At 40.4% G+C, this 12,377-nt stretch overlaps 1 protein-coding gene across 1 annotated transcript in view; it reads left to right on the top strand.

The window, feature by feature from the left end:
• The window catches only part of TRHR (thyrotropin releasing hormone receptor), a 46,118-nt gene continuing 33,991 nt past the window's right edge, over nucleotides 251-12,377 (top strand). The window contains exon 1 of the mRNA XM_005689155.2: nucleotides 251-1,125. Within this exon, the coding sequence (XP_005689212.2) occupies nucleotides 337-1,125 (789 nt within the window). The 5' untranslated portion in view covers nucleotides 251-336. The remainder of the gene's footprint in view (nucleotides 1,126-12,377) is intronic.

Consider the following 12,377-nt stretch of genomic DNA (forward strand, 5'->3'; position numbering starts at 1 on the left):
CAACTCTGTGCGACCCCATAGATGGCAGCCCACCAGGCTCCTCCGTCCATGGGATTTTCCAGGTAAGAGTACTGGAGTGGGGTGCCATTGCCTTCTCCACGATCCTATACTAGATTGCAATAAAAGGAGTTTTCAGGAGTACAGATGAGCCCTATTACTGCATAAAAATGGGAGGTGAAGTGAGAGAACATGAGAATTACCTGTAAGTGATTGTGATACTGTGAATGAATATGGACTATAACTCTTCACAGGGGGAGAGAACCAGTGTGGTAAAGGCAGGGCAGCGGAAGGAAGATGTGTTGAGAAGTGTTCCAGAGAAGCCTCAAGCCACTAAAGATGGAGAACGAGACAGGAAGTGAACTGAACCAAACGCAGCTTCAGCCGCGAGCTGTGGTGGCCCTCGAATACCAAGTGGTCACCATCTTACTTGTGCTCATCATCTGTGGTCTGGGCATCGTGGGCAACATCATGGTAGTCTTGGTGGTCATGAGGACCAAGCACATGAGGACCCCCACAAACTGCTACCTGGTGAGTCTAGCAGTAGCTGATCTCATGGTCCTGGTGGCCGCAGGCCTCCCCAACATAACGGACAGCATCTACGGTTCCTGGGTCTATGGCTACGTTGGATGCCTCTGCATTACTTACCTCCAGTACTTGGGCATTAATGCGTCCTCTTGCTCAATCACAGCCTTTACCATTGAGCGGTACATAGCAATCTGTCACCCCATCAAAGCCCAGTTTCTCTGCACATTTTCCAGAGCCAAAAAGATAATCATCTTTGTCTGGGCTTTCACATCCATTTACTGTATGCTCTGGTTCTTCCTGCTGGATCTCAATATTAGCACCTATAAAGATGCTATTGTAGTGTCCTGTGGCTACAAGATCTCCAGGAATTACTACTCACCTATTTACCTGATGGACTTTGGTGTCTTTTATGTTGTGCCAATGATCCTAGCCACTGTCCTCTATGGATTCATAGCTAGGATCCTCTTCTTAAGTCCCATTCCTTCAGATCCTAAAGAAAACTCTAACACATGGAAAAATGACTCGACCCATCAGAATAAGAATTTGAATTCAAAGACCTCTAATAGATATTTCAACAGCACAGTATCTTCAAGGAAGCAGGTAAGCAAATCTGAGCCTCCGAGTTCACAGAGGAAATGTGGGAGAGAGATCCTTGTGAGATAGGATCAACTTTGCCCTACTTAGCTGACGGCAAAACTAAAACACAATCATACAAACGTTTCACTGGTGTAAGCCTCTGCTTTACATATTAAATCCATCTCCAAAACAACTGAGGACCTAAAAATAGATGGGAAGTGTTGACAGCACACCAGCAGGTACCAGTTTGTGTGCTATTAAAATATAAGGGAATGTAAACCGAAACCCTAGAATTCTACCTTAAAAATGGTGTGCCTCTCTGAGAAATGCTATCAATATATTTAGGCCATTTCTGGCTTCTATAGGTAGCAGCTGCATATTTTGAAGAACTCTATTGTCTGAAAAATATTTGACAAGGTAGTTTGAGAAAAGATGAGTCAAAACAATACTGAAACTGAGAGGGGTTCCTGGACTCTTTTTTTTTTCTTCTTCTTCTTCTTCAGTCTTAGTGGGGAAAGATTCTATCACTTTCTCCTTCAGCTCCCTACAGAATGTCCTGGCGAGTACAGGCTCCCAGTGGACTCTGCTCAGGAAGTATTCTGATAAAAATGCTAACACCAGGCTTATTTGTGACAAAGAATGATTGCATTTTTCACACGTCTTTTTTCTATTTAGCACAGCTGTGTTTCACATCACCTGAATGGTCAGGTGGTTAGGATTGAACAGTGGTTTTATATGAGTGAAGTGTAACTGTGTTTCAGTAGGTGTAGTTTGTAAGACAGTTGCAGGAATACTTTATGTCATGTGCACACTTACCTATAGTTACACACCTAAGTCATCTAGGAACTTGGCTTTCAGATCCTTTTCTTTCTTTGTTAAACAAGAAAAAGAACAGGTGATCAGCAAGACTTGCTCATTCAAATAGGTTGAATTTTCTTTCCTTTTTATTTGTTTTTGATCCTGTAGGAATATAGTTCTTCCTATGTACATAAATGGAAAACTGAGTGTACTTTTTAAAGTATGCAGATGAATCATTCATACTATCACTTCCTAATCTCTGGATTTGCTGAAATATGAAGAATTGTATTGAATGTTGGGCACATAGTGAAGTAAGTTACTAATAAATAGTGGTGTTTTAGGCATGCATGAAATGAATAATGAACCATCTCTAAAAAGAAATATATACAACATTTTAAATGATATCATGACATTTGATTTATATAACATTTATTATTAAAGGTGCCTAGATGATAAAAGGGAAGACTTGAGATACTATTGCCAGCTCTTAGATTTCTGTTGCTTTGGATCTAGCAGTGCTACCTAATACAAGGTATATTTGGCCATCTATTACCCAAAACTTGATTAAGGGAAACTTAGAGAGGTCTGTTGGCCATCTGCCAAGGCAAACATTAACAAATACAATAAGAGAGTAAAGAATATGTACATCTCAATTAGAGACTAAACATGGGTTAATGTCTGTAGCAAAGAAGGTCAGGAAGTAAATTCATTCATTAGACTCATTTATATTCTTGTTATAAATTCTAAAAAATTGTTTGTCTGGTCTAATGTCTTCCCTTTCAATTACAGTCATTAGTACCTATCAGCATTAATAATGTGCTTTAAATTGCTAATTGTGTTACATGTTCACACTCATATTTCAAAGCTGTTAACAGATAGGCTGTCCTCATAGAGGCCGAGTGGTAAAACAAAAAGCCAAAGGCTCCAAAAAAACCCTGGGCTTTAAAATTCTAGAGTTCTAATCATCTTGGATGTATGACCCTGGGTAAGCAGAACTCTCTGAGCCTCAGTGTCCTCATCTTTAAGCACGAGGATAAATAGCAACCAGGATTGGTGTGAGGGTTCAGTGAAATACCTGATGAAGGACACCTAAAGTTGGTTCATCTGAGTGTTTAATTAGCCTCATTCTGGATCTGTTAATATGTTGGCAACTGTAAGGGAAAGATTTATTCTTTAAACTATACATGCACCATTTAAACAAAGAACATTGGTTGAACAGGTGTGTACAGGATTTGGCAACTTCTCAAACTTTTAATAATTAGGGCATTTGGAATTGTGTTCAGAGCATTTAGGGTTGTCATGAGGATATGGCTGGAAAGAGAATGGTATGGATTTGGAGAGGGGACCGGACAGGGTACTATGGGGGAATTTTTGTAGTATGTAGTGATTTGGTTCCCTAGTGGCTAAAATGGTAAAGAATCTGCCTATAATGCGAGAGTCCTGAGTTCAGTCCCTGGATTGGGAAGATCCCCTGGAGGAGGGCACAGCAACCCATACCAGTTCTTGCCTGGAGAATCCCCATGGACAGAGGAGCCTGGCAGTTTACAGTCCATAGGGCTGCAAAGAGTCAGACATGACTGAGCAACTAAGCACACTCAGCAGTGATTTGGTTGATTAAAATGAAGTCTTTGAAGGAACAGCAGAAAGTAAGATTGGATTGCTAGTGTATATGTGTATCTGTGAGAGAGAAAGAGAGAGAGAAAAATGAGAGAAAGGGCTGTGGAGGATCCCAAATATCAGGCAAAGGAAGAAGTTTGAACTCAGTGCAGGAGCAACCAAGAGTGTGAGTGGGGAGCAGGAAGCAGTGGTGAGGAAAGTGGTTTTGGGGACAATAAATCTGACAGCTGTGGACGAGGCAGGGTTGGAGGCTGAGACTCTGCCTCTACTTTTGAAGAAGGACCACTCTTGAAGCTGTTAGTAGTGATTTAGGCATGAAGTATTGTAGCAAGATCTCTATCAGGAGAATTTAAAGTAAAGTGTGAACCAGAGAGGAGTTTCAAAGAAAGAGGAGGTCAGATGTGAACATGTCACCTACAAAGGATTAAGAGGGGACAATTCGGCGATTCTGAGTCTGGAAGAACAGAGGTATCTCCTGATGAATGGAATGAGAACCATGAAGGGCAGTCAGTTTTGTCCAAAATCAATGACCCTTTGGTCTGGCTTTTTCCTCTTCTGAAATGGGTCTTTTCTTAAATCTTGAAAAGATTCTAACCTCCACCTCCTCTAGCCCCAGGATTTGATTCTACTATTTTCTCTGCATGTTTTTTCTTTTGGGCAAGTTTAATTTACATTTTAATAAATATTCTATCTGGACCAGGTCTTTCTAACCACGCAATTAAAGTGTGTAGAGCTTAGGAGAACTACATTTTAGAGGAAATATAAAGAATATTTATATGTGAGGGACAAGTGTGTGAGGTTTGTGTTTGCTGATTTGTTTACTCTTAACTTATATTTCGGATGCAGAAAACTCAGGCCAGAATCTTCTTTCTTTCTGTTATTCAGATTCACCTAAATATTTGGTCAAGTCAATAAAACAAATTACTCTAAATAATAGCTTGGAATTGTGTAGGCAAAAGAATTACCTGATTGACTAAATCTTTTGTTTTACAATTGGTTGTTTTGATGCTGGAGCCACAGTTTAAAGGATCCCATTTGTCACATTTCAGCTCCATCTACACAATACCAAAAGATCTCTCTCTGTTCGGTCAATTCAAGTGTTCAACACTGTATAGATAAAATGTCTTTATCATTGGCTGAAGAACTGATTGGATCTTTTGGCATTGTGGAGACACAGCAGTATCTTGCTAAAGGACAACACTGTGAATAAACACATTCAATTCAAATATTTGCTTTCCATAGGACACAGCGATATGTAGACTGTTTTATAGATCAGGCTACCAGTTTCATCTTCAGTTGAGTCACTCTAATGTACTTTTTTTTAAAACAGTATAGCTAGTGGGGAACTGTGTAACATAGTCTGAATAGAAACTCCAAGAGTTTGTGACAAATTTTTCATTATGGGTTTTGTTTGACTGGACAAGTTTTTAAAAGGCCAAATGGTCTTTGTTTCTGTAAATTTCTTAACAGCCTTCTACCTTCCCAAGAGGAGTGTTGGTAACCCAAGAGACAAAAGCAGTCTTTCTTTTAAAGAAATACACGCCCTTTATTTGTTGCTGTTGTTGCTATTATTGCTGCTGATGATTGAAAAGCAATCATGTATTATGGAAAACATAGAACACAAGGCATAAGAAAAAAAGCATCCTGTATCCTACCTCTCAAAACCAGAGTATATTAGCATTTAGTAATATTTTTCTCATGTTTTTGCTTGATTTTCTTTTATATCATTATAGTCAATATACAGATATATATATAGCTGATATACTGCTGATTCCCTGATAGCTCAGTTGGTAAAGAATCTGCCTGCAATGCAGGAGACCTGGGTTCAATTTCTGGGCAGGGAAGACCCCCTGGAGAAGGGATAGGCTACCCACTCCAGTATTCTTGGGCTTCCCTTGTGGTTCAGCTGGTAAAGAACTCTCCTGCAATGCCGTGTCCGACTCTTGCAATCCCATGGGCTATAGCCCACCAAGCTCCTCTGTCCGTGGGATTCTCCAGGCAAGAATACTGGAGTGGGTTGCCATTTCCTTCTCCAGGAGATCTTCCCGACCCAGGGATCGAACCCAGGTCTCCTGTATTGCAGGCAGACTGAAGACCCGGGTTCAATCCCTGGATTGGGAAGAGCCCCTGGAGAAGAAAATGGTAACCCATGCCAGTATTCTTGCCTGGAAAATCCCATGGATAGAGGAGCCTGGCAGGCTACAGTCCATGGGGTCGTGAAAAGTTGGACACGACTGAGCAACTTCACTTCGCTTCACTTCATAGATACATAACCTTACATGCTGCTTTTACACAAAATGTTGAAATTAATATTCCCAAGGATAGCACAGAGTAAAAAAAAAAAAAGGATAAGATTGTGAGTCAGTTTTTCTCAGCCTCAGTTTTCTCATTAATAAAACGAAACTAACAATGCCTCATGGAGTGACTTGAATCAAATGAGAGGCATCAGACAAAACCCATGGTTTTGTCTCTCCTCACCTGTAGCACCAGCTGTCCTTCCCGCAGCCCTGTCCTTCTCAGTGACCTCCAAGCCCCCGGCAGCCTCCTGACTCCGACTCTGACTGAGCAATCTGAGTAGGATGTGCTCATGGAAAATGATGAACGTGGATAGAAAAGGGGCTTAAATGTGTCTCTTCTCCCCTGCCTCCCTCCAACTCTTACCTTTTTAAAGAAGAAACCCTGAACAAGAAAAACAGAACACAAAGGAAAAGAGGCGTAATAGTGGCAATAGGGCTGACATTTGCAGACATGAAATCACTGAAGTTGTGTGGGTAGCCTAATCAATGATGAAGCTCAAAAGGCAAATTAATCATACCAAACTCTTCAGCATTAGGCCTAAATCAGAGGTTTCTCAAGTTTACTGGGCCTGTTTTCATACTATTCTCACAGCTCCATCTTTCATTTTTGATTGTCTTATTTGCTCTATTTGTCTGGGCCCAACTGCATTCTTAATAATATAAAGATTTCTAAGATGGGGGGGTGCAATTTTTGCCACTTAGCACACAGATATCTAGTGTGCCATCTTATTTTTTTATTATTAAAGAAAAGTGTTCCATTTTCTAATTCACATCCTGTATAAGGGAAAACTCCATCTGCCATAAATTGCCTCAGTGAAAGTGCCCTGCAGTTGCATGTTTTGTGCCCTTTGGTTAGACGAACACACATTGTTTATTCCCAATTTTAGACTTGCAGCTTTGAGTTATAATTTCACTGGTAGAGAAAAATAAATTTTTCTATATGCCTACAAAAAAGAAAAACCTGCACTCCTACAGAATTCTCAATTTGACCATATACTAAAAAGCCCCTTAAAATCAGCTAACCTTGAAAATAAAAAATTATATTTCTTTATGCATTCTCTTGTGAATTCTTAAGTTGTCTGGAACTTAGACAGTCCAAGTTCCAGACAGATGAAGGCTGGGCTGTAACCATGTTCTTAGTCTCCTTTACTTTGGTTATGAGTTAGGGGAAGGTGAAAGGTGAAAAGTTAAAGCTAGGTGAAAAGTTAAAACATTAAGCTGAATTTTACGATAGATCACTTTATATTCAAAGAAAAGAGAAACAGTGAAAGTGTTAGTCACTCAATCATGTCCGACTCTGAAACCCTATGCACTGTAGCCCACCAGGCTCCTCTGTCCATGGAATTCTCCAGGCAAGAATACTGGAGTGAGTTGCCGTTCTCTTCTCCAGGGGATCTTCCCCACCCAGGGATTGGACCTGGGTCTCCTGCATATCAGGCAGATTCTTTATCATCTGAGCCACCAGGGAAGTCCAATATTGGGGAAGATCCTCCGCAGTTTAATGAAATATTCGTTCATAACCCCAAAAGCACCCAACACTCCTAGATATAGAGGCCACCAGGACATTTAAAAGCAAACTCTTCCCCTTGGAGGAGCTCACTATTGGCCGTGTGCACAAATAATCCTGAGTAGACTATTAATGCTTTACAATAGAGGACACAGCATCCATGATGAGAAAAGCTGGGAAAGAGTGGAGGAAGGCTCCGTGGAGTACATGGCATTGATCTGGGCCTGTGAAGATGGGTGGAATGTCTCAAAGCAGCAATAAGGAGAACAGAGAGGAAAGGAAGAAAGTTCAACTGAGAGAGGAGTTAATAGGGGAAGGCTGGGCATGTTCAGGGAGAGAATAGTCTAGTATCATTGAAGCGGGACAATGGAAGTGCATTGTCTGTGGAGGGAAGCCTGAACTGGACTGTGGTTGCTCTTTCCCAGCCCTGACCTTTGTCACTCCATCTATTTACATCTATACCCAAGGTTACAACTCCCACCTATGAGAGCCCAGGACACAGCTCTTGCAAAGACATCTGACCCATAAAACCTAACTGGTTTTTGGACATCATGCAAGTACATCAAATCCAATATGACTAAATCTAAATCCATTTATTTCCTACATAAATCCATATCACTTTTCTTCTTTCCTATTTTAGATTCCCAGACCACAAATCTAGGAGGCCTTATAGTACTTTTCTGTCCTATCTACCCACCCCAAGTGATAACCAGATGCTAGTGATTCTAGCTCCTAAACTCTCATGTTTGACCTACTCCATCACCCGACCATTGCCCTAGTTTACCATTTCTCATCTGCTCCATTTCAGGACACCAAGCCTCTCCCATTCCACCATCTCCTAGGTCATCCTGCACACTGCTCACCAGGAGGTTTCTCTAACACACAAATATGTTATCAAAATGCTTTTTGTAGTTCCCTGAAGCCTAGAGTTTAAACCTCTTCGCATAACAAATGTGATCCTGACTCCTTTACACGTTTTTAACTTCATCACTTATGGCTCGCCTAATGTATACTTTATATCCCAGCAGTACTGAATTATTTGTAGTTCTCTGAACTTGCTACTTTCTCTCAGCTGGAAAACATTTCATCTGGCAAGCTCCCAACTATCTTCCAAGTCTCAGATCAAATGGCAAACCCCCATGCACCCCATCAAGCCTTCCCTGCATTTCTCAGGCAGATCTATATAACTGAATGCCTAGCTATAATCATTATGTTAGGTATTCTACCTGTTTCCACAGTACTTTGTATTTACTTCTGGTTTAGTAAATCTCATGTATCATAATTGTTACCTGTTGGTCTTCCCATTGCCACTAACGTCTGTAAGGGTGGGGCCCTTATTCCCAGTGCCCTCAGCACTGAACTTGGTATGCAGCTCTCCCCAAAGAATATAAGGCAGGTCATGTGTTGCAGCCAGGGAATACAGGCTTTGCAAGAGTGGGTGGCTAGCATTTTTTCGCAAATCTACATTCAGTGACTTCATAGTGGTTGCTTAAAATTGGTCATGATTGGAGTACTAGTATTGTAGAAATCAGCAAATATGACATTTCAGGGCCCCTCCCTTTTTTGTGGAGAGCCAATTGTTAAATATTGATCAATATACTTCTGTGTGTGTGTCTGTGCATGCGTGTCATACATAATAAATGAATTGTAAAAGAGTACATGATGTGCTCTGCATAGAAGTTAAATAAGCAGGGTGACAATATACAGCCTTGACGTACTCCTTTTCCTATTTGGAACCAGTCTGTCATTCCATGTCCAGTTCTAACTGTTGCTTCCTGACCTGCATATAGGTTTCTCAAAAGGCAGGTCAGGTGGTCTGGGATTCCCATCTCTTTCAGAATTTTCCAGTTTCTTGTGATCCACACAATCAAAGGCTTTGGCATAGTCAATAAAGCAGAAATAGATATTTTTCTGGAACTCTCTTGCTTTTTTGATGATCCAGCAGATGTTGGGAATTTGATCTCTGGTTCCTCTGCCTTTTCTAAAACCAGCTTGAACATCTGGAAGTTCATGGTTCACGTATTGCTGAAGCCTGGCTTGGGGAATTTTGAGCATTATTTTACTAGCATATGAGATGAGTGCAATTGTGCGGTAGTTTGAGCATTCTTTGGCATTGCCTTTCTTTGGGATTGGAATGAAAACTGACCTTTTCTAGTCCTGTGGCCACTGCTGAGTTTTCCAAATTTGCTGACATATTGAGTGCAGCACTTTCACAGCATCATCTTTCAGGATTTGAAATAGCTCAACTGGAATTCCATCCCCTCCACTAGCTTTGTTCATAGTGATGCTTTCTAAGGCCTACTTGACTTCACATTCCAGGATATCTGGCTCTAGATGAGTGATCACACCATCATGATTATCTGGGTCGTGAAGATCTTTTTTGTCTAGTTCTTCTGTGTATTCTTGCCACCTCTTCTTAATATCTTGTGCTTCTGTTAGGTCCATACCATTTCTGCCCTTTATCAAGCCCATCTTTGCATGAAATGTTCCCCTGGTATCTCTAATTTTCTTGAAGAGATCTCTAGTCTTTCCCATTCAGTTGTTTTCGGACACTACTGAGCGAATGAAATGAACTGAACTGAACTGAACTGAAAAGAGTACATACATGCATAGTTGAGACTAAGTCAAGTCCAGCACTCTATTTTGCTCCCTGAAAAAGTATTGCTTTTTCCATATCCTTCTCTGGTTTTAATTAAAATTTATTTTCTTTTATTGACTGTCTTTTGCATTATAAAATAGCAAAACTAGCAACCAGATAGTATAATAGTGAGTTTGTTGCTAGATAAGAATTTGAGGATGATTTCCCCACTTTCAGACAGAACAGGCTGACTTAGAAACATGGCATATTCAAATCATAATTTACTTTTTGTACAAAATCCTGTTGGCTTTCCAACGAGCCTTTCAGATATCCTTCCCAATAAGAGAACTACACTGGACGGAATATGCAGAGATGCAGAGGGATGGCAACGTAGGGAAGGAAACAATGTGAGCAGAAGTACTAAGATGAGAATAAATCTATCTGAGTGCTCCTCTGTGACTAATTTTCCAAAAACAATTTGCACACATCATCTTATTTCAAAGAGAAATGCCCCCAATTTCCCCTGACTGGCTTTCAAAGCCCTTTAAAATCTGACCTTTTCATCTTTTTCCTTGCTTTGTTCAGCCATTATTTCTTTAATTCAATGAACAATTACTGAGCACCAATCTCATGCCAGGCATTACTCTGGAGAACAAATAATAGTTGCTGTCTTGTGGAACTTTCTGTATCACAATTCAAAAGCAGTTTGAGTGGTATTTTTGATTTTTCAGATATGTAACCAGGAGTGGATCATATAATACCTCTACTTTTAGTTTATTGAGAAACCTCCGTAATGTTTTCCACTGTGGCTGTGCCAACATGCATTCCCACCAACAGTGCACAAGGGTTTCCTTTTCTTTCCATGCTTGCCAACATTTGTTATTTGTAGTCTTTTTGATGATAGCCATTCTGATAGGTGTGAAAAAATAAAAACACTAATTTGAAAATATGTATGTAGCCTAATGTTCATAGAAGCATTATTTACAATTGCTAATATATGGAAGCAACCTAAGCATCTATCAGCAGCTGAATAGATAAAGAGGATATGGTACATCTATACAAGGGACTACTGCTTGGCCATGAAAAAGAATGAAATTTTGCAGTTTGCATCAACATGGATAGACTTGGAGAGTATTATGCTAAGTAAATATGTCAGAGAAAGACAGATACTGTATGATACCACTTATATGTGGAATCTAAAAAATAAAACAAACTAGTGAATATAACAAAAAAAGAAACAGACACAGAGAACAAACTAGCAGTTACCAGTGGTGGGAGGAAAGGAAGGGGGGCCAGTTAGGATTAGGGGATTAAGAGGCACAGACTACTGTGTATAAAACAATCTACAAAGCTATTGTAAAGCACAGGAATATAGATGATACTTTATAATAACTGTTGTTGTTCAGTCGCTTAGTTGTGCCCAACTCTATGTGATTCCATGGACTGCAGCACACCAGGCTTCCCTGTCCTTCACCATCTCTCAGAGTTTGCTCACACTCATGTCCGCTGAGTCGATGATTCCAACCAACCATCTCATCCTCTGTAGCCCCCTCTTCTTGCCTTCAGTCTTTCCCAGTGTCAGGGTATTTTCCAATGAGTCAGCTCTTCACATCAGATGGCCTAAGTACTAGAGCTTCAGCTTCAGCTTCAGCATCAGTCCTCCCAGTGAATATTCAGGATTGATTTCCTTTAGGATTGATTGGTTTGATCTCCGAGCTGTCCAAGGGACTCTCAAGAGTCTTCTCCAGCACCACAGTTCAAAAGCATCAATTCTTCAGTCCTCAGCCTTCTTTATGGTCCAACTTTCACATCTGTACATGACTACCGGAAAAACCATAGCTTTGATTTGTAGACCTTTGTTGGCAAAGTGATGTCTCTGCTACCTTTAAAATTGTGAATCACTATATGGTACTCCTGTAGCTTATATTATATTATACATCAACTATAACTTTTTAAAAAGTTGAACGAAACAGTAGGAAAATACAAAGTTAGGCTGTACAATGTGCAGAAGAGACACAAGGAGTGGTGAACACCACACATGATGCTGGAGAACAGCACCCCCAACAGAGAAGAGTCACTGCACTTTTGAAAAACAAGTAGGCAGTCACCAGGCTGACATGAACCCAGCAGGATTAGTCATTTAAGTAGTCAAACAGAGCCCAGGGTAAGACTTTGGAAGACCCTGTGTGTCACTGGAAATATCTAAATTTGGTTCTAAGGCACCAGGGAACCACTGAAGGACTCTAACAAGGACAGTGGCAAACCGGATTTGACTTTTGGAAACTTCACTCATGAAATTTTACAATGAATCCAGCCCATAACCTGGGAAACGAAAATGACACTTTTGTAATCCAAGCAAGAAAGCAAAGACTTGCACTAAGCTGTAAATCGTAGAGAAGGCTAAGATGGATGTATAAGAGCAAAGTCAGTGGGATTTAACTACTAATTTATCAGATAACAAAGGAAGAAGTTCCTAAAT

Source organism: Capra hircus, chromosome 14 (genome assembly GCF_001704415.2).
Source record: "Capra hircus breed San Clemente chromosome 14, ASM170441v1, whole genome shotgun sequence".
In the NCBI taxonomy this organism is placed as follows: Eukaryota; Metazoa; Chordata; class Mammalia; order Artiodactyla; family Bovidae; genus Capra; species Capra hircus.